Below are 24,013 nucleotides of genomic sequence, written 5' to 3' on the forward strand. Positions count from 1 at the left end.
TGGCTTTGCAAATAATGTAAAATATCATAAGCTTCTTATATACACAACTGCATGGGAATGTAACCTTTCCCACCTGTTGGCTGAGGATCCTGGGAGTTGTAGTACAGACACAGCTGGAGAGTCAAAGGCCGATCACTTATGCACTGCTCACCTTTTCAATAAGTTCATAACATTCCTCAAGTTTCTGAGCCCTGTCCTTCAAAATGACACTGGCCTCATTCTGGATTTTCAGCCATTCCTTGTATTCAGCCTCTTCCAGGTCAGTGTATGCGATGCACAATGTCCTCAAACCTTTAATAAAAAAAAGTTTAAAAATTGTAACATTTTATCTATACCAGACAACAAAATTAATTAAAGATCCAGCACATTGTAAGCTTATAATAGGCAAGATATAAGGATTATTAGGGCTTGTGTTGATGGGAGAATGCAGCACACATTTAGGTGACTTTAGCTTGCATTTGAGATCAGCTTGAGATGCTTTATAGCTTCATCTCAGTTCCTTTACAGGTGCATTTGACCTGCCTCTGAACACAGGCTTTTGTTTGGTTCAAAACTGTTTTTTTGCTACATATGAGCCAAAGGGAATGCAAAAGCAGTTTGAAGTATGTAAAAAGGTTAGACGCAGGCTGCTATTCTAACAGGTTCACTTTAAAACATGCAAATGACCAGCTTGCTTATTCTCTGCCTGGACTATGTAGGATCTATTTTGGTATTTATAATGAAGGTTAACCAGACAGATTTGCCCACACATTCATTACATTTAGTTGCATTCCCTGCCATCTGGAATTCTGCGCCTAAGTAGCATTTAGTAGAGTTATAATATGGCCAGTAGTGCATTTGTCAACCTCAAAAATGTTGCCACTGTCGAATGGTGACTGAAAGAATTTTATTGATTCCTTTGAAAAAATGCTACACTTTATCCTACTCACTTTCCACAATTCTGGTCCCTTTGCATCCAATGATATAAGAATTAAAGTGGCTCTTCAGTCATTTTTCAGCTTCCCATCTATTAAATCTTCTGCCCTTGTTGTTTTAACTTTGGATAATAAAACATTTTTTTTCTGCCAGTAAATACCTTTTACAGCCCACTTTCTTTTTCTTGTCTGGTCATAAGCCTAGGCTAATGACATCATGCATATCTCTCTCTCTAACTCTCGTGAGAGTTTGCCAGCAAAAGAGGAGGGAGGAGTCATAGGAAAGCTAATGAGAGCTTCAGAGCTGAAGGGGGCTAGATGATGGCGGAGATAAGAGGAGACTGCAGAGATCTATTATTCATCAAGAGAGGAGAAATGTGCAGGCACGCGGTGGTGTGAGTGTCTGTCTGTATATATGTGAGTGTCTGTATATGTGTGTGTCTGTGTAAATCCAGGGCTTGAACAGTCAGCAGCTTCAGCTGCCCACCAGACATAGTGGAGGGAGATTTCTGCAGCAAATTTGGCAAGTGCAGAAACACAGTATATCTATAATAATAAAATGCAAGTGTCTCTGCGTCCAGTCCCTGTGTCCGTGGGATTGCGCTACTGCGCATGTGCCCCATGGACAGCCGTTGGGAGTTGGAGCGCAGAGACTTCGCCCCGCCCTACTTCAGTCTGTTAGGGCAGGACTTCCCAAACTGTGGATCGCGACCCACTGGTGGGCCGCGAGCCACATCTGAGTGGGTCGCCGTCAGTCACTGCTGCCAGCCCATAACAACTGGCTCTGTGTACACCATGCTGAGCAGATAACTTCTACTATCTGATTGGTAGGTGGGAGTGGTTTATGCATATTACCCACAGAACTGCAGAGCTGATCACATGCTGAAGAGCCATGTTGTATTTATTATTTTCTAATATATATATATTGTGCAGAATGAAATGTAAAGTCTTTAATATATATGTGCATTACAAAGTACATTGAATACAACATTTAAATGGCTTTTATTGTTCAGGACAGAATTCATCACCGTAATGTGAAAAGGCAGTTGTTATGGGCTGGCAGCAGTGACTGCCGGCGACCCACTCAGATGCGGCTCAGAAGGGGACTCTGACCACACTATTAAAAGGGAACTCTGACCACACTATTAAAAGGGGATTCTGACCACACTATTAAAGGGGACTCTGACCACACCATTAAAAGGGGACTCTGACCACACTATTAAAAGGGGACTCTGACCACACCATTAAAAGGGGACTCTGACCACACTATTAAAGGGGACTCTGACCACACTATTAAAGGGGACTCTGACTACACTATTAAAGGGGACTCTGAACACACTATTAAAGGGGACTCTGACCACACTATTAAAAGGGGATTCTGACCACACTATTAAAGGGGACTCTGACCACACCATTAAAAGGGGACTCTGACCACACTATTAAAAGGGGACTCTGACCACACCATTAAAAGGGGACTCTGACCACACTATTAAAGGGGACTCTGACCACACTATTAAAGGGGACTCTGACTACACTATTAAAGGGGACTCTGAACACACTATTAAAGGGGACTCTGAACACACTATTAAAGGGGAATCTGAACACACTATTAAAGGGGACTCTGACCACATTATTAAAGGGGACTCTGATCACATTAATAAAAGGGGACTCTGACCACATTATTAAAAGGGGACTCTGACCACATTATTAAAGGGGAATCTGACCACATCATTAAAGGGGACTCTGACCACACTATTAAAGGGGACACTGACCACATTATTAAAGGGGACTCTGGCCACACTATTAAAGGGGACTGTGACCACATTATTAAAGGGGACTCTGACCACACTATTAAAGGGGACTCTGACCACACTATTAAAGGGGACTCTGACCACACTATTAAAGTGGACTCTGACCACATTATTAAAGGGGACTCTCACCACACTATTAAAGGGGACTCTGACCACATTATTAAAGGGGACTCTGACCACATTATTAAAGGGGACTCTGACCACATATGTTCTAGCGCCCGTTAATTTAACGGGCTTAATGTCTAGTATAAAATAATATGCAAAGTGGTTGAAGAGAAGCTTTAGAATGACAAAGATGTTTTTATTACAAATTATGTGAGCAGACTGCAGTTCCTCTTTAACAACGAAATGATGTGGTAGGGTATTTATTAAATGTATGCAATACAGAAATTATATTAAAGAATAAATGAAAGAAGAATGCATTAGTAAAGTATGTTGGACATATTACTAAGAGAGCAATAAAAGGTGCTCTACTCTTTGGCACATTACCTTAAAAAATATAATGAGAGCTGTATGTAAGATAGGGCTATGCCAGCTACCCATTACTGAAAAGAGGGATATGAGAGCTACCTTAGAATGTGCTGCAAAAGCTGTACAAGCTATGTATTACTACATACAATTGTGCTCAAATGTTTGTGTACCCATGGAGATTAGTGCAGCACTGGTGTCGTCCGTTCGAATCCCAACCATGGCATTACCTGCCTGGAGTTTGCATGTTCTCCCTGTGACTGTGTGGGTTTCCTCCGGGTACCCCAGTTTCCTCCCACATGCCAAAGACATGCTGGTAGGTTAATTGGCTCCTGACAAATTGGCCATAGTACGTTTATGTTTGAATGTCAGTTAGGGACCATAGATTTTAAGCTCCTTGAGAGCAGGGACTCCTCTGAATGTATAATATATATATGTAAAAGTGCTGCAAAAATTGCTGGCCTTACATAAGTACCTGTAATAAATAAAATAAAATAAAACATAAAATAAATTGGTAATATACTGTATGTACCATGTTTAAAGAGAACATGAGTGAGCAGGACAAACGCATTTTTTTTTTTATTGCGTATGGGATTAATATTTAACTGTGGGTCATAAGAGAATGGCACAATCATAAAACAAAACATGGCAAAAAGTAAACAAATTAAATTACCTCTGTTCAAAAGTCTGCATCCCTTTAGTTCCTAATACTGTGTATTGCCCCTTCCATCAATAACAGCGTGCAGTCTTTTGTAATAGTTGTCTATGAGGTCTTGCAGGTGGTATAGCTGCCCATTCGTCTTGGCAAAATGCCTCCAGGTCATGCAAAGTCTTTGGTCGCCTTGCATGAACTGCACATTTGAAATCTCCCCAGAGTGGCTCAATGATATTAAGGTCAGGAGACTACGATGGAAGCTCCAGAATTTTCACCTTTTCCTACTGTAACCACTGGAGGGTCAGCTTGGCTTTGTGCTTAGGGACATTGCCGTGCTGGAAAGTCCAGGAGCGTGCAAATTGTCTGCCAGTATTTTCTGCTAAAATGCTACATTCATCTTGCCATCAATGTTCACAAGATTCCTCGAGCCTTTAGAGCTCACTCACCCCCCAAACATCCGCGAGCCACCACCATGCTTTACAGTGCTGATGGTATTCTTGTCGCTGTTGACCTCTCTCCAAACATAGCACTTTTGGTTGTAACCGTAAAGGCTCTATTTTGGTCTCGTTACACCAGATTACAATGTGCCAGAAGCTGGGAAGCGCGTCGAGGTGTTGTTGGGCATATTGTAACCGGGCTTTTTTGTGGCAATGGTGCAGTAAATGCTTCTTTCTGGCAACTCGACCATGCAGCTCAATTTTGTTCAAGTATCGTCGTAGTTTGCTCCTTGAAAAAAACACTGTCTTTTTTCCAGAGCAGCCCGTATTTCTTTTTTTTTTTCTTTTCTTTGTATTCTGAACAATTCTTCTGGCAGTTGTGGCTGCAATCTCTCTTGGTCTATCTGACCCCTGGCTTGGTATCAAGAGATCCCCGAATTTTTGACTTCTTAATAAGTGATTGAACAGTACTAATTGGCATATTCAAGGCTTTGGATATCGTTGTATATCCTTTTCCATCTTTATAACGTTCCATTACCTTGTAATGGTCTTTTGACAGTTCTTTTTTGCTCCTCACGGTTTAGTATCTAGCCTGCTCAGAGCATCCACACGAGAGCTAACAAACTCATTGACTATTTATACACAAACATCAACTGCAATTTAAAAAGCCACAGATGTGGGAAATTAACATTTAACTGCCATTTTAACCTGTGTGCGTCATAGTGTCCTTCCTGATGCGCTTGCAAATCCTGATTGGAAGCCCACCACTTCTGCAGCGCCCATACTTCCCCCATTCACAGGTCAAACCTGAATTCAGATGGAAACAGCCGATTTTACTCCCCTTGGTTTTTATGAGCTGTTTTTCATGGAAGCTCTGTACAGATCTATTGTGGACCAAAGCAATTTTTGTGCCGATCAATTTATCGCCGCAAATCCAAATTTGACCCTTGCCAGAGAATTTGCATGGAAATGTAACACTGTTTATGAACTTAAAATGTTTCTGGGCCTATCCCTCATCATGGGCATTACTAAAAAGAGTGAGTTGCGGTCATATTGGTCCACTGACCCAATTCATCATATGCCCGTGTTCTCTGCTCTCGTAGCCAGGACTAGATACAAGCAAATCTTGCGGTTCATGCATTTCAATGACAGTGAACTCTGTCGTCCTCGGGGTGACCCTTGATATGACCGGGTTCACAAAATTCGGCCCCTCATAAATCACTTCAACCAAAAATTTGCAGTCTTGTATACGCCCGAAAAAGTTGCCTGTGTCGATGAGTCCCTGATTAAATTTTCTCGCCGCCTTGCTTTCAGTTTCTCCCCCAGCAAGCGTGCCAGATATGGGGTCAAGATTTATAAGCTCTGTGACAGGGCAACAGGCTATACATTAAGTTTTCGGATTTACAAGGGAAAAGATAGCAGTGTGGAGCCCCCCCACTGCCCAGACTACATGGGGAGCAGCGGCAAGATTGTTTGGGACTTGGGGTCACCCTTATTCGTAAAAGACCCTGGATATGACCGGCTCCACAAAATTTGGCCCCTCATAAATCACTTCAACCAAAAGTTTGCAGCCTTGTATACTCCCCAACAAGCTGTCTGCGTTGATGAGTCCCAGCTTGTAGATTCCCCACTTAGATGGAGGGAGAGAGCCTGCTTGAAGTGTAATAAATTGCTTACAGTGAAGTGGAGGGACACACGGAATGTTTTTGTTCTGTCCTCCATTCACGCAGACAGTCCAAATTACAACGGCGACTGGTGTTGTTGAAAAACCCTGTGTTCACAAATACAACCTTAACATGGGAGGGGTGGACTTCAACAACCAGATGATGGCGCCATACTTAATTGCCTGTAAGGCCAGACGCTGGTACAAGAAAGTGTCTGTATATATATTCCAATTGGCTCTGCTGAACCCTTATGTGCTATACAAAGCGTCAGGAAGAAGTGGATCCTTCCTCAAATTCCAGGAAGAAATCATCAGATTTCTGTATTCAGAAGGTGCTGTGGCCCAAATTCACAATCCAGATGCAGTGAGCCGGCTGCATGAGAGGCATTTTCCAGATGTCCTCCTTGGTACCTCTACGCAAAGAGCACTCCAAAGAAGATGCTGTGTCTGTAGAAAACACGGATGTAGGCGTGACACCCATTTTTTTTTGTCTCTCCTGTCCTGGCAAATTTGGTCTCTGCATCAGGCACTGTTTCCGCCGCTACAACATACTAGTGGAGTATAAGTATAGGGCACATTTTCGCACAGGGTCTCAAAAGATGTTAGATGGCTATCGCATTTTTAAAAGACCCTAGCCCTAGCCTGGAACGTTTCAAGTTTTTTTACAGTTACAAAAAAAAAAAGTAAAAAAAAATAAAAATAAAAAACCCAAAAATAGTTTTTTTTTTAGTTCATTTTCTACTCTTACTGTTTTACTGTACTTTATAATATACTGCTGTACTGTAATGTTTTATTGTTACTGTTTTTCACCATAGTTTGCTTTGCAGATACCACCATTCTACAGTTTTACTCCACTGTATACTATTATATTGTAATGTTTTATTGTTACTGTGTTTTATTGTTAACCATTGTTTTCTTTGCAGGTGCGCTCATCAGCTAAAGGACTACACTACAGCATATATATAAATCAATGACTGCAGCGCTGTAGGAGGTGATTTCACCACTGCAGTTAAAAAAAAAAGCATATATGGTGAAGCATAGGAAGGAGTGGACACAGAGGGCGGATCTCCCCTATGTTTCGCCATATTATTTTTAACACTCCCCCCACTCTGTAGGGCCTCTGCTTTAAAAAAAAAAAAATATATATATATATATATATATATATATATATATATATATATATATATATATATATATATAATGTTTGGGGGTTCAAAGTAGTTTTCTAGATAAAAATATATATATATTTTTTAATGTAAACAAAAAGTGTCAGAAAAGGCTTGGTTTCAAGTGGTTAGAAGAGTGGGTGATGTGTGCCATAAGCTTCTAATATTGGGCATTAAAAGCCAGGGCAGTTCAAACACCCCCCAAATGACCCCTTTTTGGAAAATAGACACTGTAGTAGGCACAGGTTGTGCTGTCTTGGCATTTCATGACCTTTGAAACTGGCATGTTTGAGCAATATATCATTAAAAAAAAAAGAAAATGTCGCTTTCCCAAAACTTGTGGCAAAATATAAAATATTCCATGGACTCAACATGCCTCTCAGCAGATAGCCAAGGGAGGGGCTAATTTGGGGCGGGGACTGTCTTGGCATTTCATGGCCTTTGAAACTGTGATTCGAACACCTGTGACAAAAAAATTTAATATTCAATGGGCTCAACATGCCTCTCAGGAAATTCCTTTGGGTGTCTACTTTCCAAAAAGGGGTAATTTAGGGGGGATTTGTACTGCCCTGCCATTTTAGCACTTAAAGAAATGAGATGGGCAGTCAGAAGTAAAAGCTGCGTAAATTCCAGAATATACATCATAGTTTTTAGAGGCTATAAATTTTGCGCGAACCAATAAATATATGCTTATTGAGATTTTTTTCATCAAAGACATGTAGCTAAATACATTTTGGCCTAAATGTATGACAAAATTGAGTTTATTGGATATTTTGTATAGGAAAAAGTAGAAAATGTCGTTTTTTTCTCAAAATGTTTGATCTTTTTTGTTCATTTCACAAAAAATAAAAACTGCAGAGGTGAACAAATACCACCAAATGAAAGCTTTTTTTGTGGGAAAAAAAGGACATACATTTTGTTTGGGTACAGCATTGCAAGACTGCGCAATTACCAGGTAAAGTCACGCAGTGACAACCTGCAAAAAATGGCCTGGTCATTAAGGGGGTAAAACCTTCTAGTCCTTAAGTGGTTAAAGCAGTGTTTCTCAACCTTTTTTCGGTCAAGGCATTGAATAAAATTATACACAATCTTGAGGCACCCAATTTGAAAATGTAAAAAAACTAAACTAATAGTCTTATATAAGGCAGCACGTAGAACACCCAACGTTAGTGGTTATTTATTAATACAAAGCAATACACCTTTGCACACCGGTACCAACTAGTATTCTAGCATTTTTCTCCCTCATTCAGCCAACATAACCCCAGCACTGACAGAGAGGGGCAGGAAAGGGGCAAACAAGGACATCTTCAGGTCCGCAGCTGGCTCACACCTTGCCCAAGGTTGTAATGCTGCACAATAAAAACCTGTGGCTTTTTGTAACAAAAAAGGCAGGCTTGATCCACTCATTTGCTTATTGATAATTCTTGGGCTATTTTTAGCCATTTTGCCACAAACCCCCCCTTAATATTTCAGAAGGCACCCTGGTTGAAGCCTTCAAGAGTGGTACAAGAGCTCTAAATTATAAGAGAGGGTAATATAAACATTAGATGTTATGTGAGAGAGTGCTATTAAATCTGAAGATGGAAGCCTCGTCAGCAGTGACAGCCCACCAAAGGAGGGAAACCTTTATGGGTAACTCTCTCATAATGTGCATACTAGCACATTATGAAATTTACTTGCAGGGAGACAGTTTTTTTTTTTAACACTTCATTGCCACTTTTAGAGAGAGTGCTACATGAGCTGTACAGTACCAGAGAGCTCTAGAAACATAAAAGCGGAGCACAATACATTTTGTAGTTGCTTCTACTTTGCTGAACCAATCATGGCCTAATGTCATGGTAGAGCTTGCCTGGGGAGGAAAAATGAGTGCTTCTAACTAGGGCTGGCCCAAGAAATTGTGCTGTCTGGGTCCAGGAAAAAAAATGCTGCCCCCACCCCCTCAAAAAATAAATCATGCCCATCAAAAAGTCTCAACATCCATTATTTTCTATAAATAAAAAATTTAGAAAATCACCACCGGACCGGTCCACCAAACACCCACTGTCTGTCCTCAGTCCTCCTGTTAATCTTGCATCTGCTGTGGCCACCGGCCTAGAAAATCCAGCCTGCCCTGCGTGAGATGGAGTGCGCTGATGGCTTCCGCCCTACAGGCGGAAGTATGATATGGGGAAATGCCGCCCTTAACGCGCTGCAAACGGATGACACAAAAAACTGCTGGAAGAAAAATCATGGGCGTCCATTTGCCGCCCCTCTCAAAGTTCTGCCTGGGTCCAAAGGACCTAGCGGGACCCATGGTAGGGCCAGCCCTGCTTCTAACTATCTTATTGAAAATTTACTTTCTTACAAGTTCTGATCCTTCCTTTTCCGAACATGAAGAACTGAAGGAAGGAATTAACCACACATGCACAGCTAAACATAGTCAGCCATATCACATACAAGATCATTCGGGGTTTGATGATGGGGAGATGTGTCACTGATTCTCCGTGAGTCTGTGACACATCTCACTGTCCTAATAAACACGTGTAGCTACTCTTTGGAATGGGGAGATAAAAGTTCACACACTCAGGTTTCCTTGGTTTGCTGACATGTGTAGTCTGTCTAGTCTGCCTGTGAATGTGAGACTGTCAAACCAATGTTTTTCTTAGTTGTAGCCTGGCTGACACTATAGTTGAGTATATTAAAGGTGGGAGTGGTGAGAAATACTTCAACTTCAACACCATTTATCAACCACACCATAATTTAAATCCACTTACAAATGTCAGACTTGATAAAAATGTAATTTATTCCCAAGTAGAGTGCTTTCATCCAAAAAAGTTATCAGCTATGAAATTTATGATGACGATAATTTTACTGCTTATCACCAACACAAATTTCCATGTGTCTGCTTACAGCATGCATTAGACTTGGAATTATCACAGGACAAGATGCTGGAGAGATATGTACTGTGTACACACATTAATTCAGTTCTACTCCCCCATCACAACCCGCTGTCCACATTGCAGGAGCTTAATGCACCAGAACCTGACTGTATCCTGGTGTATTCCAATGCATATGAGGCATATCTGCTTTATTATAGTCTACTGCAAGTCTTAAAGAGGAAGTAAACCCTCCTCAGGAAGTTGTACCTATAGGTAAGCCTATATTAAGGCTTACCTATAGGTACTGTAAATATCTCCTAAACATGCACCGTTTAGGAGATATTTACCTTTAATGCAGCCAGTGACGTCACTGGCGCATGCGCTCTGAAGGAACGGCAGATCGTGCCGTTCCTTCAGAGCCCCGTGCCGTGACCGTCGGCTCCCGCGCGCGTGCGCGGGAGTGACGTCACCGCGGCTCCGGCCAATCAGATGGCCGGATGCCGCGATCCCGGAAGACGGGCGACTATACATGTCGCCCGTCATACAGGTAAGCGGACGGCACGGCGGGGGCTCGTTCTAAGGTAAGTATTTCATAATGAGCTACTATGCGATGCATACTAGCTCATTATGTGTTTCTCTTTCAGGATGTAAAGAAGAGAAAAATTTTTTTTCTCGGTTTACAACCTCTTTAAGGTGAGGTAAAAACCAACTATATTTAAAGCCATTTAACCTAACATTTAAAGTGATACTAAGCATACAATCAGGTTGATTTACTAAACTGGAGAGTGCCAAATCTGGTGCAGCTGTGCATGGTAGCCAATCAGCTTCTAAATTCAGCTTGTTCAATTAACCACTTTAGCTTTAGGTTTACCCCCCTTCATGACCAGGCCTTTTTTTGCGATACAGCACTGCGTTACTTTAAATGACAATTGCGTGGTCGTGTGATGCTGTACACAAATAAAATGTCATTGTTTCCCCCCCACAAATCAAGCTTTCTTTTGGTGGTATTTGATTACCTCTGTGGTTTTTATTTTTTGTGATATAAGCAAAAAAAAAGAATGACAATCCTAAAAAATAAATAAATAATAATATATATAATATATATATATATATATATATATATATATATATATATATATTACTTTCTGCTATAAAACATATCTAATAAAAAAAGTAAAAATATTTTGGTTAAAAAAATCCTAGTAAGCGTATATTGATTGGTTTGCGCAAAAGTTATAGCAACTACAAACTATTGGATATTTTAATGGAATTATAATTTATTTTTTTCACTAGTAATGGCGGCGATCAGCGACTTATAGCGGGACTGCGGCATTACAGTGTGCAAATCGGACACTAACGTTACACTTTTTAGTGGAACCAGTGATAACAATACAGTTATCTGTGCTAAAAAATATGTAATAATGACACTGGCAGGGAAGGCGTTAACATCAGGGGCATTCAAAGGGTTAAATGTGTTCCTGATTGGCTCCTGACTGCTGTGTCCAATCACAGCAGGAGTGGGTCACTGGCGGTGTGCATACATGTCCCAGACCGTAAGTGCAGAATCACGTACTAGATACGTGATTCTGCATGAGAGCCGCCTTGCTGCCATATATATACAGTATATAGTCAGCAAGGTTTTTTTTTAACCTTAATGCATTCAGGGTAAAGCTCCACCCGAGCCCCCCCCCCTCCCTTTTATACTTACCTAAGCCTCATTTCGATCCAGCGATGTGCATGAAAGCAGCGGCGAGTCCTGGGTCTCCCTCTCCTCATTGCCTCACATAACATTGGGAGTCATTGGCTCCTGCTGCTATCACTTACAGCCAGTGAGCCAATGAGGAGAAAGCAGAGGGGGTGGGGTTGAGCTGCCCACTGTATGTGATTGGACATTTGGCAGGGGAGATGAGCCAGGACTACCTGCGGAGGGCCAGGAAAGAAGAGGATCAGGGCTGCTCTGTGCAAAACCATTGCACAGAGCAGGTAATATAACATGTTTTTTTGGGTTTTTTTTTTAAATCAACCTTTAGAATTACTTTAAGCTTTGACAAAAAAACCTGGAAGCTGATTGGTTTCTATGCAGAGCTGAAACAGATTTTGTACTCTCCAGTTTTATTAAATCAACCCCAACGTTTAACTGCCATCATCCCTTCTATTTATGTATAAAGATCATGCCACTGTATTTTATTTGATATAAAAAAAAAATCTTTACTACTAGTACTTTATTAAATCATTGTTGTTCAGCAGTCACATGACAATTCCTAGGTCTTTCATATCACAGAAAGATGAAAGAGGGAGGGTTTCTAGTACTCTGCTCATGTACTGTATGTCGTATAGCAGTGGAGGATGTCTGGACCATGAAACTGTGTCTGCATAGCTCTAACTGGTGCTGTGCTAGTCATATGGCATAAAAAAGGCTTTCTGAATAGAAAGTAAAAAAAATAACTAATAGCAACAAAGTTTTTTTAAAGCATATTACAAATCGTCTGTATATTTCAAAGCAAATGTTTATAATTATTTTGCAATATCATGGTGTAGTCAGTGTAAGTTGACTGACAATAGCTTTCACTTTGTTCACACTGTAAGGATATCTGGAGGAGATTCTTCCAACTCCACCTTTAGCCATTTTATAACCCACCCCTATGGTGTGTAGCAATACAATAGCATGGAGAAGGAGAGAGGGAGAAAAAAGTAATTTACAACTGTGTATAGGCCCATGTGTGTGATTCTATAGTTATGTGGGCTGCACAGATAAGAAAAAGGTGCAAATGAAAAGCTTAGAAGGAAACTGAAACCGAAGCATGCTCAGTAGAAGGCTGGTTTACACAATCTCAGGCTGCAATGTGCACACAGACATAGGAGGGAAAGACAGAACAGCAGGATCAACCAGGATTTTTGCAATCTACAGAAAGCAAATGCTCTAGTGGGTGGCAAAGTGACTATGGACACAATCTAATATACAGAAGCTTGTATTGAGAATTTTTAATGGTTTGGGTTTAATAAAACGTATTATTATTATTATTATTATTATCAGCTTATTCTCTTTTGCTCCTGTTTGCTTTTTAAAATATAAAGTGTATAGTTATATTGTTTGATACAAACAGATACTTGTTGATCTTGTCAGAAATTCAAGCTGTCCTATGTACTCTTCTTGTATCATCTTAAGAAACCTTAAAGTTGTTCTAAAGTCTAATCGTTTTTTACTTTAATGCATTCTATGTGGTTGAGCCATGCTGTGTGTGTCTATGGACATACACACCCTGGTTTGGAAGTGTACTTGCACGGGTGACCCATCAGTGCATGGCTACCTGAGGGGGCACTCAAAGGAAGAAAGAGCAGAAAACGCTAGTGGGGGACTCCAGAAGAGGAGGTAAGGGACCACTTTGTGATATACCATTGCACAGAGCAGGTAAGTATAACATAAATACAGATACAAATAAAGAAAAAAATATCCTTTACAATTACTTAAATTAGCTCTTCCAGTTCATAATTTGGACAACAGAACAATTACTCTTTATGTTGTAGAAATGAGGAGAAGAGGAGGGGTTCGGTAGTTTAAACAAAAGACAACTTAGTAGGGCTGATACCAATTCTTAAAATTTCATTTCACAGAATCCTGTGTGTTGTCAGCACACAACAAGAAATTAAGAAATTAGTCCCTTTCTAGCAGATCAACAGGTATTTTTTCCATTTGCAGGGTCTTTACAGGGATAAAACATGAGAAAACATACATCTGTTGCAAAGATATTTTATTATTTTATCTGGCCGTAATCTTTAAGTCAAAAATTTTCCAGCAAAGAATTCAGTAAATGTGGTTTATACCCTGCACTGTACTTGTTTGGATCCAGTCCCCTTTAGCTTTATTTTTTTCATTTTCTTTATCGATTTCACATCACAGGTATTTTGTCCACGTTTGCATACAAAGTATGTAGACCAGTAGACAAGAAAGAGAGCCTTTGAGGGATGGACAGAATGAAACCACAGGGCGATGATGAACAAAAAAAAGTGTATTTTATTCTGATTGAAGATTGATCAATACAGGTTACAGTAGTGGCTCAGACAGGGAAGTGCAGAGGTATGTGGTGCTTACAATGTGTAATACAGTACCCATGTGATGTGATGAACACAATAAAAATTATAATGGTGAAAGTAACCCAGTAGGTGTGGCAAACAATATAATGCGATGGTGAACATAAATGCAATAAAAATGTTGTCCACGTTTAGCTACATTTATGTCAGATACAAGTTTGCAGTATACAACCAAAAATATTTGTGGACACCTGACCATCACACCTATATGAGATTATTGGACATTCTAAAACCATGGGTATTAATATGTCGTTGTCACCCCCCCCCCCCCCCCCTCAACCTTAGTGGCAATATTAGCCTCCACGTTTTGGAGTGTGTCTGTGGGAACTTGTGCTAAAAGAGCATTTGTGAAGTCATGTAATAACGTTGGATGAGAAGACCTGGCTCACAGTCACTGTCCCAATTCATCCCAATGATGTTCAGTAGGGTTGAGGCCAGGCCTCTGTGCAGACCATTCAAGATCTTCCACATCAAATTCAACATGTTTTTATGAACCTGGCATTGTACACCAGAATTCATTAAATTTGGAGTGTACATACTATATATTGACTCTGATTTATTTACCAGAATGGGTAAAGCAGGTCAATGTACCAAAATGTATAATGTATTACAGGAAAGAGTACCTAGTGTGAAAACACCATTAAGCTGCCTAAAGTCTTTAGATTGGGTTAGATAATCAGGCAGTCTAATAACCAAAGGAGTTGTTTTAAAAGAGCTTGGTGCTATATTCATTCTTTTTTTCCTACACTTAGAAGATTAGAATGTTTTTGGTCTTTTTTTTTTTTTTTTTTTTGCAACTTAAACATTTAAAAACATATTTTATATTTATAATAAAGTGCTACTTCACAAATAAAAAATCAGGATGCACCCAAGCCACTGATTTTGCAGTCCATCTTTGGATTTCTAGGGAGGAAGACCACCACTAGCTGATTATTACCTATCTTCCTAAACTAAGGGTTATGTGCAGACCGGGGAGCTAGGAGTATGCCTCTCCTCTGGCTCATTCAGCTGTGTATAGAATTTAAGCTCCTGTTGTGGATGACTGTTAACAACATATACTATACAGAGGAAAGTAGTAAAGTCCGCCTGCTGAGAGATGATAAAGAAACACTGAGCTTCCTCTGCTGGCTGCAAGTGGTGAATATGAAATATTAATATTTAAAGGAAGCGTGCTGTTTAGGCCAAAATGCACTTGCCCTTTTTCCCCCTTTTCTTTGACCTAACCGAACTTATCCTCCTCTTACACAGATTACTTCAATCTGATGACAATGGCTTCCCGTGCTTGTGTACATCCAGGGCAGTGAGAGCAGGTTTGCGCCAATGGTTTGGCCACAGCGCATTTATATGTGTGGTTTACCCGTGCTTTTAGGTGCAATCCTACTGACTTCCATTAAACGTCAAAGTCTTGCATGCAGTATCTTTTATGCGCTTTCAGAAACACACAGTCTAATAGAAGTCAAAAGGAGCGCACCTAAAACGACAGGTAAACCGCACATATAATTGCACTGCAGCCAGACAGCAGTAACCTGCTCTTATTCTCCTTGTTCTGGCCATGCCTGCGCATTACAGTCCTATTGGACTCTCAGTCAGTGGTGTACCAACAGGGGGGTAGGGGAGGGCAGTACGCCTCGGGTGCCACACATTGGCGGAAGAGGATCCCACTGTGCTCTTCCCCACACTTACGAGAAAGGTCTCAGCCGCTGCAGCTGAGCCCAGTCAGTGCTGCTACCTGGCTCCTATCACAAGTTCTGCACACACACAGATCTTCAGTCTCCGGGAGCTTCAGGTAGCTGCCTGGGGACGGGGAGCTGATGTCATTATATCCAGCAGGAGCCCGGGAGGAAGAATATCTCCAATGCTGCTAAGATGAGGTCAGTAAACAGGGAAAATCGTGCAGAAACTGACCTTTGGGGGTGCAATGATTGTACTGGGGGACTCCTGCTCCCCCCATGTCATGTGCAGTGCATTGCATACCATGTGATGTACTGTGCCCACCATTTTATGTACTGTGCCCACCATGTGATGTACTATGCCCACCATGTCATGTGGTGTAGTGCACCCATATGTAATGTGGTGTGGTGTGCCCATATGCGGTGTGGTGTGCCCACTGTGTAATGCGCTGTCATTTACAGTGTCCACAGTGTAATGTGTTGTGCCCATCATGTAATGCGGAGTGGTGTGCCCTCCGTGTAATGTGCTGTGTTCACCATGTAATGCACTGTACAGTGCCCACCGTGTAATGTGCTGCGCTCACCATGTAATGCAGAGTAGTGTGCCATCTGTGTAATGTGCTGTGACCACCATGTAATGTGCTGTGCCCACCATGTAACCAACATCTGTGACACAAAAGGGTTGGGGGCAGGAAAATAACACATGTATATGTACACAAAAAAACTTCTAAATCAAAAGTGATCTACAGGTGCTCTCTTCCCTTTGGATTGAAACCTAATAATCCAGCGTAAGATTAGAGTGATCTTTTGTGAGAGGTAGCCTGGAATGGCAATCTCTGACCATCTGTTCACAGTCTCTGACCATCTTCTGTATCATGTCCGCAGTCTCTGACCATCTCTTGTATCATGTCTGCAGTCTTTGACCATCTCCTGTATCATGTCTGCAGTCTCTGACCATCTCCTGTATCATGTCCTTAGTCTCTAACCATCTCCTCTAGTATGTCTGCAATCTCTTACTTAAAATTAAACACATTGCTAATAGTATTAGCTATCTGTTTATGCCGAAGTTAGGACTGTGCAGGTGGGGCAGAGAGTGAAAGGTGGCACTGTGATTAGAGAGACGGGGAGGGGGCAGACTGCAAGGGGTACTGTGATGGGGGCTGAGAAATTTGTGCAGTAAATATTCTTGAAAAATTTACACATTTTTGTATTTTTTTACATTGTGTCAGACATAGGATCTGCCCTGGGTACTAAATGCTCTAGGTACGCCCCTGCTCTCAGTACATAACAACATAAAAGTCTTCCTTACTAAGGCAAGGACAAAAACATTAAATACTGTAGATCTGAAACCCAATAAAAATACAGAAATGTATATACAAAACACCATACATTCCCTTAAGGAATTACAAAACATCTGCGAAACTGGAAATACGTTCACGTTTTCAGTTACAATGAAACTTTTATCATTACAATTCACCGTTCTGGGAAACAGAGAGCACAAGACAGCAAAGGACAAGGTCTAATGGTGTATTACTAATAGTAATTGTAATCATTACCACTGCAATATGTTTTACCTTCAGAAGCAAATTGTTCCAGATGGTTTAAAGTCTGTTCCATGTATTGGGATTCTCTTGACAGCCTCTCAAATATAACATTATCCTTCGAAAGAAAAAAAAAAAAAAGAACGAATGAACATTTATAAAAACATAAATAAAATCATAGGGTCGATGCACATTGGTGACCATGGATGATGTCAGTGTGATGATCTTCTGCACTGCGACTAAACTTATGTGATCGCTACATACAGGGAACAAGGAAGTGTAGCATGCACTAATGATTAATTGCTAATGACAGTAAATGTCCAAATTTGAGCAGTCAATTGCTATTACATACAACTGCATATGTACAGATTTCTAGGGATTCATCACTGGCAATGTTTTGTGTAATGTGCATTGGCATAGACGCTAGGTGTCTCAACAAGTGGGGTGTGTGACAGGGTGACAACATAGGAGCACAGCTGTTAGACCATTGACACCCAATAACAAGAAGTGCCTGAACAAGGTTCTTAATGGCTGGGTTCCCAGGTTACTTAAATTACAGTATCTCACAAAAGTGAGTACACCCCTCACATTTTTGTAAATTTTTTATTATATCTTTTCATGTGACAACCCTGAAGAAATGACACTTTGCTACAATGTAAAGTAGTGAGTGTACAGCTTGTATAATCAGTGTAAATTTTCTGTCCCCTCAAAATAACTCAACACACAGCCATCAATGTAATGTCTAAACCGCTGGCAACAAAACTGAGTACACCCCTAAGTGAAAATGTCTAAATTTGGCCCAAAGTGTCAATATTTTGTGTGGCCACCATTATTTTCCAGCACTGCTTTAACCCTCTTGGGCATGGAGTTCACCAGAGCTTCACAGGTTGCCACTGGAGTCCTCTTCCACTCCTCCATGATGACATCACGGAGCTGGTGGATGTTAGAGACCTTGTGCTCCTCCACCTTCCATTTGAGGATGCCCCACAGATGATCAATAGCGTTTAGAAATGGAGACGTGCTTAGCCAGTCCATCACCTTTACCCTCAGCTTCTTTAGCTAGCAGTGGTCATCTTGGAGGTGTGTTTGGAATACTGCCATGGGGCCTGGTCTCCAAAGAAAGGGGATCATGCTATGCTTCAGTATGTCACAGTATGTTGGCATTCATGGTTCCCTCAATGAACTGTAGCTCCCCAGTGCCGGCAGCACTCATGCAGCCCCAGACCATGACACTCCCACCATTATGCTTGACTGTAGGCAAGACACACTCGTCTTTGTACTCCTTATCTGGTTGCCGCCACACACGCTTGACACCATCTGAACCGAATAAGTTTATCTTGGTCTCATCAGACCACAGGACATGGTTCCAGTAATCAATGTGCTTAGTCTGCAAACTGTTTGCGGGCTTTCTTGTCCATCTTTAGAAGAGGCTTCCTTCTGGGACAACAGCCATGCAGACCAATTTGATGCACTGTGTGGCGTATGGTCTGAGCACTGACAGGCTGACCCCCACCCCTTTAAGCTCTGCAGCAATGCTGGCAGCACTCATACGTCTATTTCCCAAAGACAACCTCTGGATATGATGCAGAGGTTGTGCATTCAACTTCTTTGGTTGACCATCGTGAAGCCTGTTCTGAGTGGAACCTGTCCTGTTAAACTGCTGTATGATCTTGGCCACTGTGCTAAAGCTCAGTTTCAGGGTCTTGGCAATCTTATAGCCTAGGCCATCTTTATGTAGTGCAACAATTGCTTTTTTCAGATCCTTACTGAGTTCTTTGCCATGAGGTGCCATGTTGAACTTCCAGTGACCAGTATGAGAGAGTGAGTGCGATAACACCAAATTTAACACACCTGCTCCCCATTCACACCTGAGACCTTGTAACACTAACGAGTCACATGACGCCGGGGAGGGAAAATGGCTAATTTGTCCCAATTTGGACATTTTCACTTAGGGGTGTACTCACTTTTGTTGCCAGAGGTTTAGACATTAATGGCTGTGTGTTGAGTTATTTTGAGAGGACAGCAAATTTACACTGTTATACAAGCTGTACACTCACTACTTTATATTGTAGCAAAGTGTCATTTCTTCAGTGTTGTCACATGAAAATATATAATAAAATATTTACAAAAAATGTGAGGGGTGTACTCACTTTTGTGAGATACTGTATATCAATAAAAGCTGAAAATGTAAAATGATCAGACACAACTTTTGGAATTACTTTACAACTTAGGTCCCTAAGCATTTCTCTGCACCCCTTTGAGCCCTTGAAACTACTTTTTTTAATAAGGCAATCTTTACATAATTTGCGCAGCCCCAGAAATGTTCCCAGAAATATAACAGCCAAAGTCTACTGATTAAAAAGATATCACATAAGTGAGATTTTTATGTAATATAGTGGAACGGGAGAGCTCAAAGTGAAAATTTGCATTTTAGTTGAGAACTTTATTCCCCTTTCGCTGCCACACAGAAAAAAAAAAAGGCTTGAGTAAATTGCTACCATAAAGTAATTTATTGCTCATACAGTCAACACAAATGTAATTAGGATCATCAGTAATTGATACTAGATAATACTTTTTTTTTTTAAGCTTTTTTTGATGTTAAGTTTGTCTTCATGATAGGGGTCTGGATCTGGTCAGTGGAGACCAGATCCAGCTCCCCTATACTGCTCCTTAGCAACAGATCACTTCAGTAGTGATTTACTTCTAGCTGCAATAGGCCAAAAAAAAGATCACTACAGCAGTGATCTACTGCTGCAGAGCAAGGCTAAACAGTTGCTTTAGCTCTGACTAAGGCCAGCAGGCTGAACAAAAACAAAAATGACCCGATCCAGAGTGTGTGGATGGGAAAATCCTTCAAGCTGAGTTATTGGATTCTGACAGTGGGGAGACTTTCTGACGTCAAAATACACTGAGCCAATAGCGGACGGCAATGATCGTTTGGGAAAAACCCGTCAGGGTGGTTGTAAAGAAATCGACTGGCAAATCGACTTCTGTACAACCAGCCTGCCCGTACATTGATTGAAATTCTAAAAAAAAAAAAAAATCTCCAGACCATGCTATAATGTGATCTGGGCATCTGGCTGCTAGAAAAAAAAAAAAAAAAAAAAAAAGGATTGGCGTACCTGTGGTTATCCCACAGCGATAAAATAAAATAAGAAATTGCAGCTCCTAAAAGTGAATCAGATAAAAGCTTTCAACATAACCATACTGCATGTGACATCAAAATATTAAAGTGATATTGAAGGATAGTTTTTTGTTTTTTTAAATAAACATGTCATACTTACCTGCTCTGTGCAATAGTTTTGCACGGAGCAGCCCCCATCTTCTTCTTCTCGGGTCCCCTGCTGGCACTCCTGGCTCCTCCTTTTGACCATTGCCCCCAATAGTAAACTCCTTGGTATGGAGGCACTGGTGCATGCTCGCTCCCAAATCCCACTCTAAGCATCCATAAGACACATAGATCCGTGGCTTGGCCCCACCCCCGCTCTCTCTCCTTATTGGCCCACTGGCTGTGATTGACAGCAGTGGGAACCAATGGCTACCACTGTTGTGTCTAAACCAATGAGGAGAGAGACCCAGGACAACCAAGGTGTCCTGTGTACATCGCTAGATCGAGAGGGGGCTATTCATTTTCTTTGTGGGAACAGTTTGGGGGTGGCTCCTTCCTGCTCCAACATTTCTGCGCACCAGTACACAAAGCAAGGTCCATAAAGACATGGATGAGCGAGTTTTGAATGGAGGAACTTGACTGGCATGCACAGAGTCCTGATCTTAAACCAATAAAACACCTTTGGGATGAATTAAAGTGGAGACTGCAAACCAGGCCTTCTCGTCCAAGATCTCAAAAATTTGTTTCTGGAAGACTGGTCAAACATTGTCATAGACACACTCCTAAACCTTGTGGATAGCCTTCCCAGAAGAGTTGAAGCTGTTACAGCTGCAAAGGGTGGGCCAACTCAATATTGAACCCTATGCAGGGCTTGTGTCCTGCAGGGACGCATGGGAATGGCTGTTTTTCACAGTACGAATGCTGTTTCCATTAGCATCCGCATCCTGGTGGCCCCCCAACAGAATCCCGGCACCACCTTCTGCTCTGGGATGGCGGGTCAGTAAGCCCATATTGTGGGTTCCCGACCCATCATCCCCAAGCATCAGTGTGAAGGAACTGAGCTGGCACTAGAGGAAGCAGAGAAGATGCTTTCTGTATAACGCCTGCTCCTTTAACAGGCGGAGTGATGCCAAATGTAATTCGCCTGTGACAGGGCACAGGAGCGATACAGGAAGCAGTGGCTCTGCTCTCTACTGCAGATGCATGCTTCCTCCAGCACGGCTCCTGTCACACTGATGGTCAGGAACCAGCCAGCAGTATCCACCAGCAGTACCAGCCAGCAGTACCCACCAGCAGTACCCGCCAGAAATACAAGCCAGCAGTAACAGTGAGCAGTACCGACCAGCAGTACCAGCCAGCAGTACCCATCAATAGTACCCACCAGCAGTACTCGCCAGCAGTATAAGCCAGCAGTTCCCACCTATAGTACCCACCAACAGTATCCACCAGCAGTACCAGCCAGCAGCACCAGCCAACAGTACCCGCCAGCAGTACAAGCCAGTAGTACCCACCAACAGTACCAGCCAGCAGTACAAGCCAACAGTACCCGCCAGCAATTCCCACCAAGAGTACCAGCCAGTGGTACCCACCAGCAGTACCCGCCAAAAGTACCCACCAGCAGTACCCACTAACAGTACAAGCCAGCAGTACCCACCAACAGTACCTGCCAGCAGTACCAGCCAGCAGTACCAGCCAGCAGTACCCACCAGCAGTACCCACCAACAGTAGCCACCAGCAGTACCCACCAACAGTAGCCACCAGCAGTACCAGCCAGCAGTACCCACCAACAGTACTCATCAGTAGTACCAGACAGCAGTACCCACAAACAGTACCCATCAGCAGTACCCACCAACAGTACCCACCAGCAGTACCAGCCTGCAGTACCATCCTGCAGTACCTACCAACAGTTGCCACCAGCAGTACCCACCAACAGTACCCACCAGCAGTACCAGCCAGCAGTACCCACCAACAGTAGCCATCAGCAGTACCCACCAGCATCACCAGCCAGAAGTACCAGCCAGTAGTACCCACCAACAGTAACCACCAGCAGTACCGAGCAACAGTACCCATCAGCAGTACCCACCAACAGTGCCCACCAGCAGTACCTGTCAGTAATTCCAGCCAGCAGTACTCGCCACCAGTACCAGCCAGCAGTACCCAGCCAGCAGTGCCAGCCAACAGTACCCGCCAGCAGTACCAGCCAGCAGCACCAGCCAGCAGTACCCGCCAGCAGTACCCACCAACAGTACCCACCAGCAGTACCAGCCAGCAGTACCCACCAACAGTAGCCATCAGCAGCACCCACCAGCATCACCAGCCAGCAGTGCCAGCCAGTAGTACCCACCAACAGTAACCACCAGCAGTACCGAGCAACAGTACCCATCAGCAGTACCCACCAGCAGTACCAGCCAGCAGTACCCACCAACAGTGCCCACCAGCAGTACAAGCCAACAGTACCTGTCAGTAATTCCAGCCAGCAGTACTCACCATCAGTACCAGCCAGCAGTACTAAGCCAGCAGTGCCAGCCAACAGTACCCGCCAGCAGTACCAGCCAGCAGCACCAGCCAGCAGTACCCGCCAGCAGCACCAACCAGCAATACCCACCAGCAGTACCAGCCAGCAATATCTGCCAGCAGTAACCACCAGAAGTACCAGCCAGCAGTACCCACCAACAGTATCAGCCAGCAGTTCCTCCACTAGCAGTACCCGCCAGCAGTACCAGCCAGCAGTACCCACCAGCAGTATCCACCAGCAGTACCCGCCAGCAGTACCGGCCAGCAGTACCCACCAGCAGTACCCACCAGCAGTACAAGCCAGCAGTACCAGCTAGAAGTACCCACCAGCAGTACCAGCCAGCAGTTCACCCACCAGCAGTACCCGCCAGCTGTACCAGCCAGCAGTACCCACCAGCAGTATCCACCAGCAGTACCAGCCAGAAGTACCCACCAGCAGTTCCAGCCTGCAGTACCAGCCCTGGAGGACAGAGAGCTCTCTCTCTCAAGACCTGGACTTCAACAGCCACACTGTTAAAGCCAGCGACTGTGAAGTTGGATGGTAGACCAGACCTTGAGATAAGAGACCTGATCAATCTGTGAGTACCCTTGGGGGGGTCTACCAGAAGCTTTATGAGTATGGAATATTCACCTGGGCCACAACTGAGCAAAGAATATCTACAGAATGCCCTCTATGTCAATCCTGTGGAGTAGCAACAGAAGAACTTTCAGTGGAGGAAAAGTTGTACTTTGGCTTCCAGAGGAGCTATGTATGTGAACCCAAACCTGTAAAGTTTGTGGTAGAATCTGAGGCCCAAAGATCCACATTTGCCATCTACCACCAGAGACACTGATCCCGGAACACCTCCCCTGGGTCCAGATGTTGTAGTTGTTGTACTGTGGTAGTCTGCCTGCTAATTGTCCATGCCTGGATTATGGAATTCTGCCCAGAAAAGAATCCTTTCTACTCCTTTTGCTGCACAGGAACTTCTGGTTCCTCCCTGATAGCTGATGTACACCACTTCCATGGTGTTCTCTGACTGGTTCCTGAGCAGGTGACTCCCCCATTGGGGTTTTCAGGGTTGCAGAGACAAATCACTTGTAGTTCCAGAATGTTAATCAAAATATGAGATTTTTGT

At 42.7% G+C, this 24,013-nt stretch overlaps 1 protein-coding gene across 1 annotated transcript in view; it reads right to left on the bottom strand.

Annotated features, from left to right (window-relative positions):
- The window catches only part of ATP8A2 (ATPase phospholipid transporting 8A2), a 979,867-nt gene that overhangs the window by 601,901 nt on the left and 353,953 nt on the right, over positions 1-24,013 (bottom strand). Inside the window, exons 21-22 of the mRNA XM_082246766.1 lie at positions 17,306-17,390; positions 152-291 (exon numbers count right to left, since the gene is read on the bottom strand). Coding sequence (XP_082102892.1) covers positions 152-291; positions 17,306-17,390 — 225 coding nt within the window. The remainder of the gene's footprint in view (positions 1-151; positions 292-17,305; positions 17,391-24,013) is intronic.

This window comes from Pelophylax lessonae (assembly GCF_965119305.1).
Source record: "Pelophylax lessonae genome assembly, chromosome: 2".
Taxonomy (NCBI): Eukaryota; Metazoa; Chordata; class Amphibia; order Anura; family Ranidae; genus Pelophylax; species Pelophylax lessonae.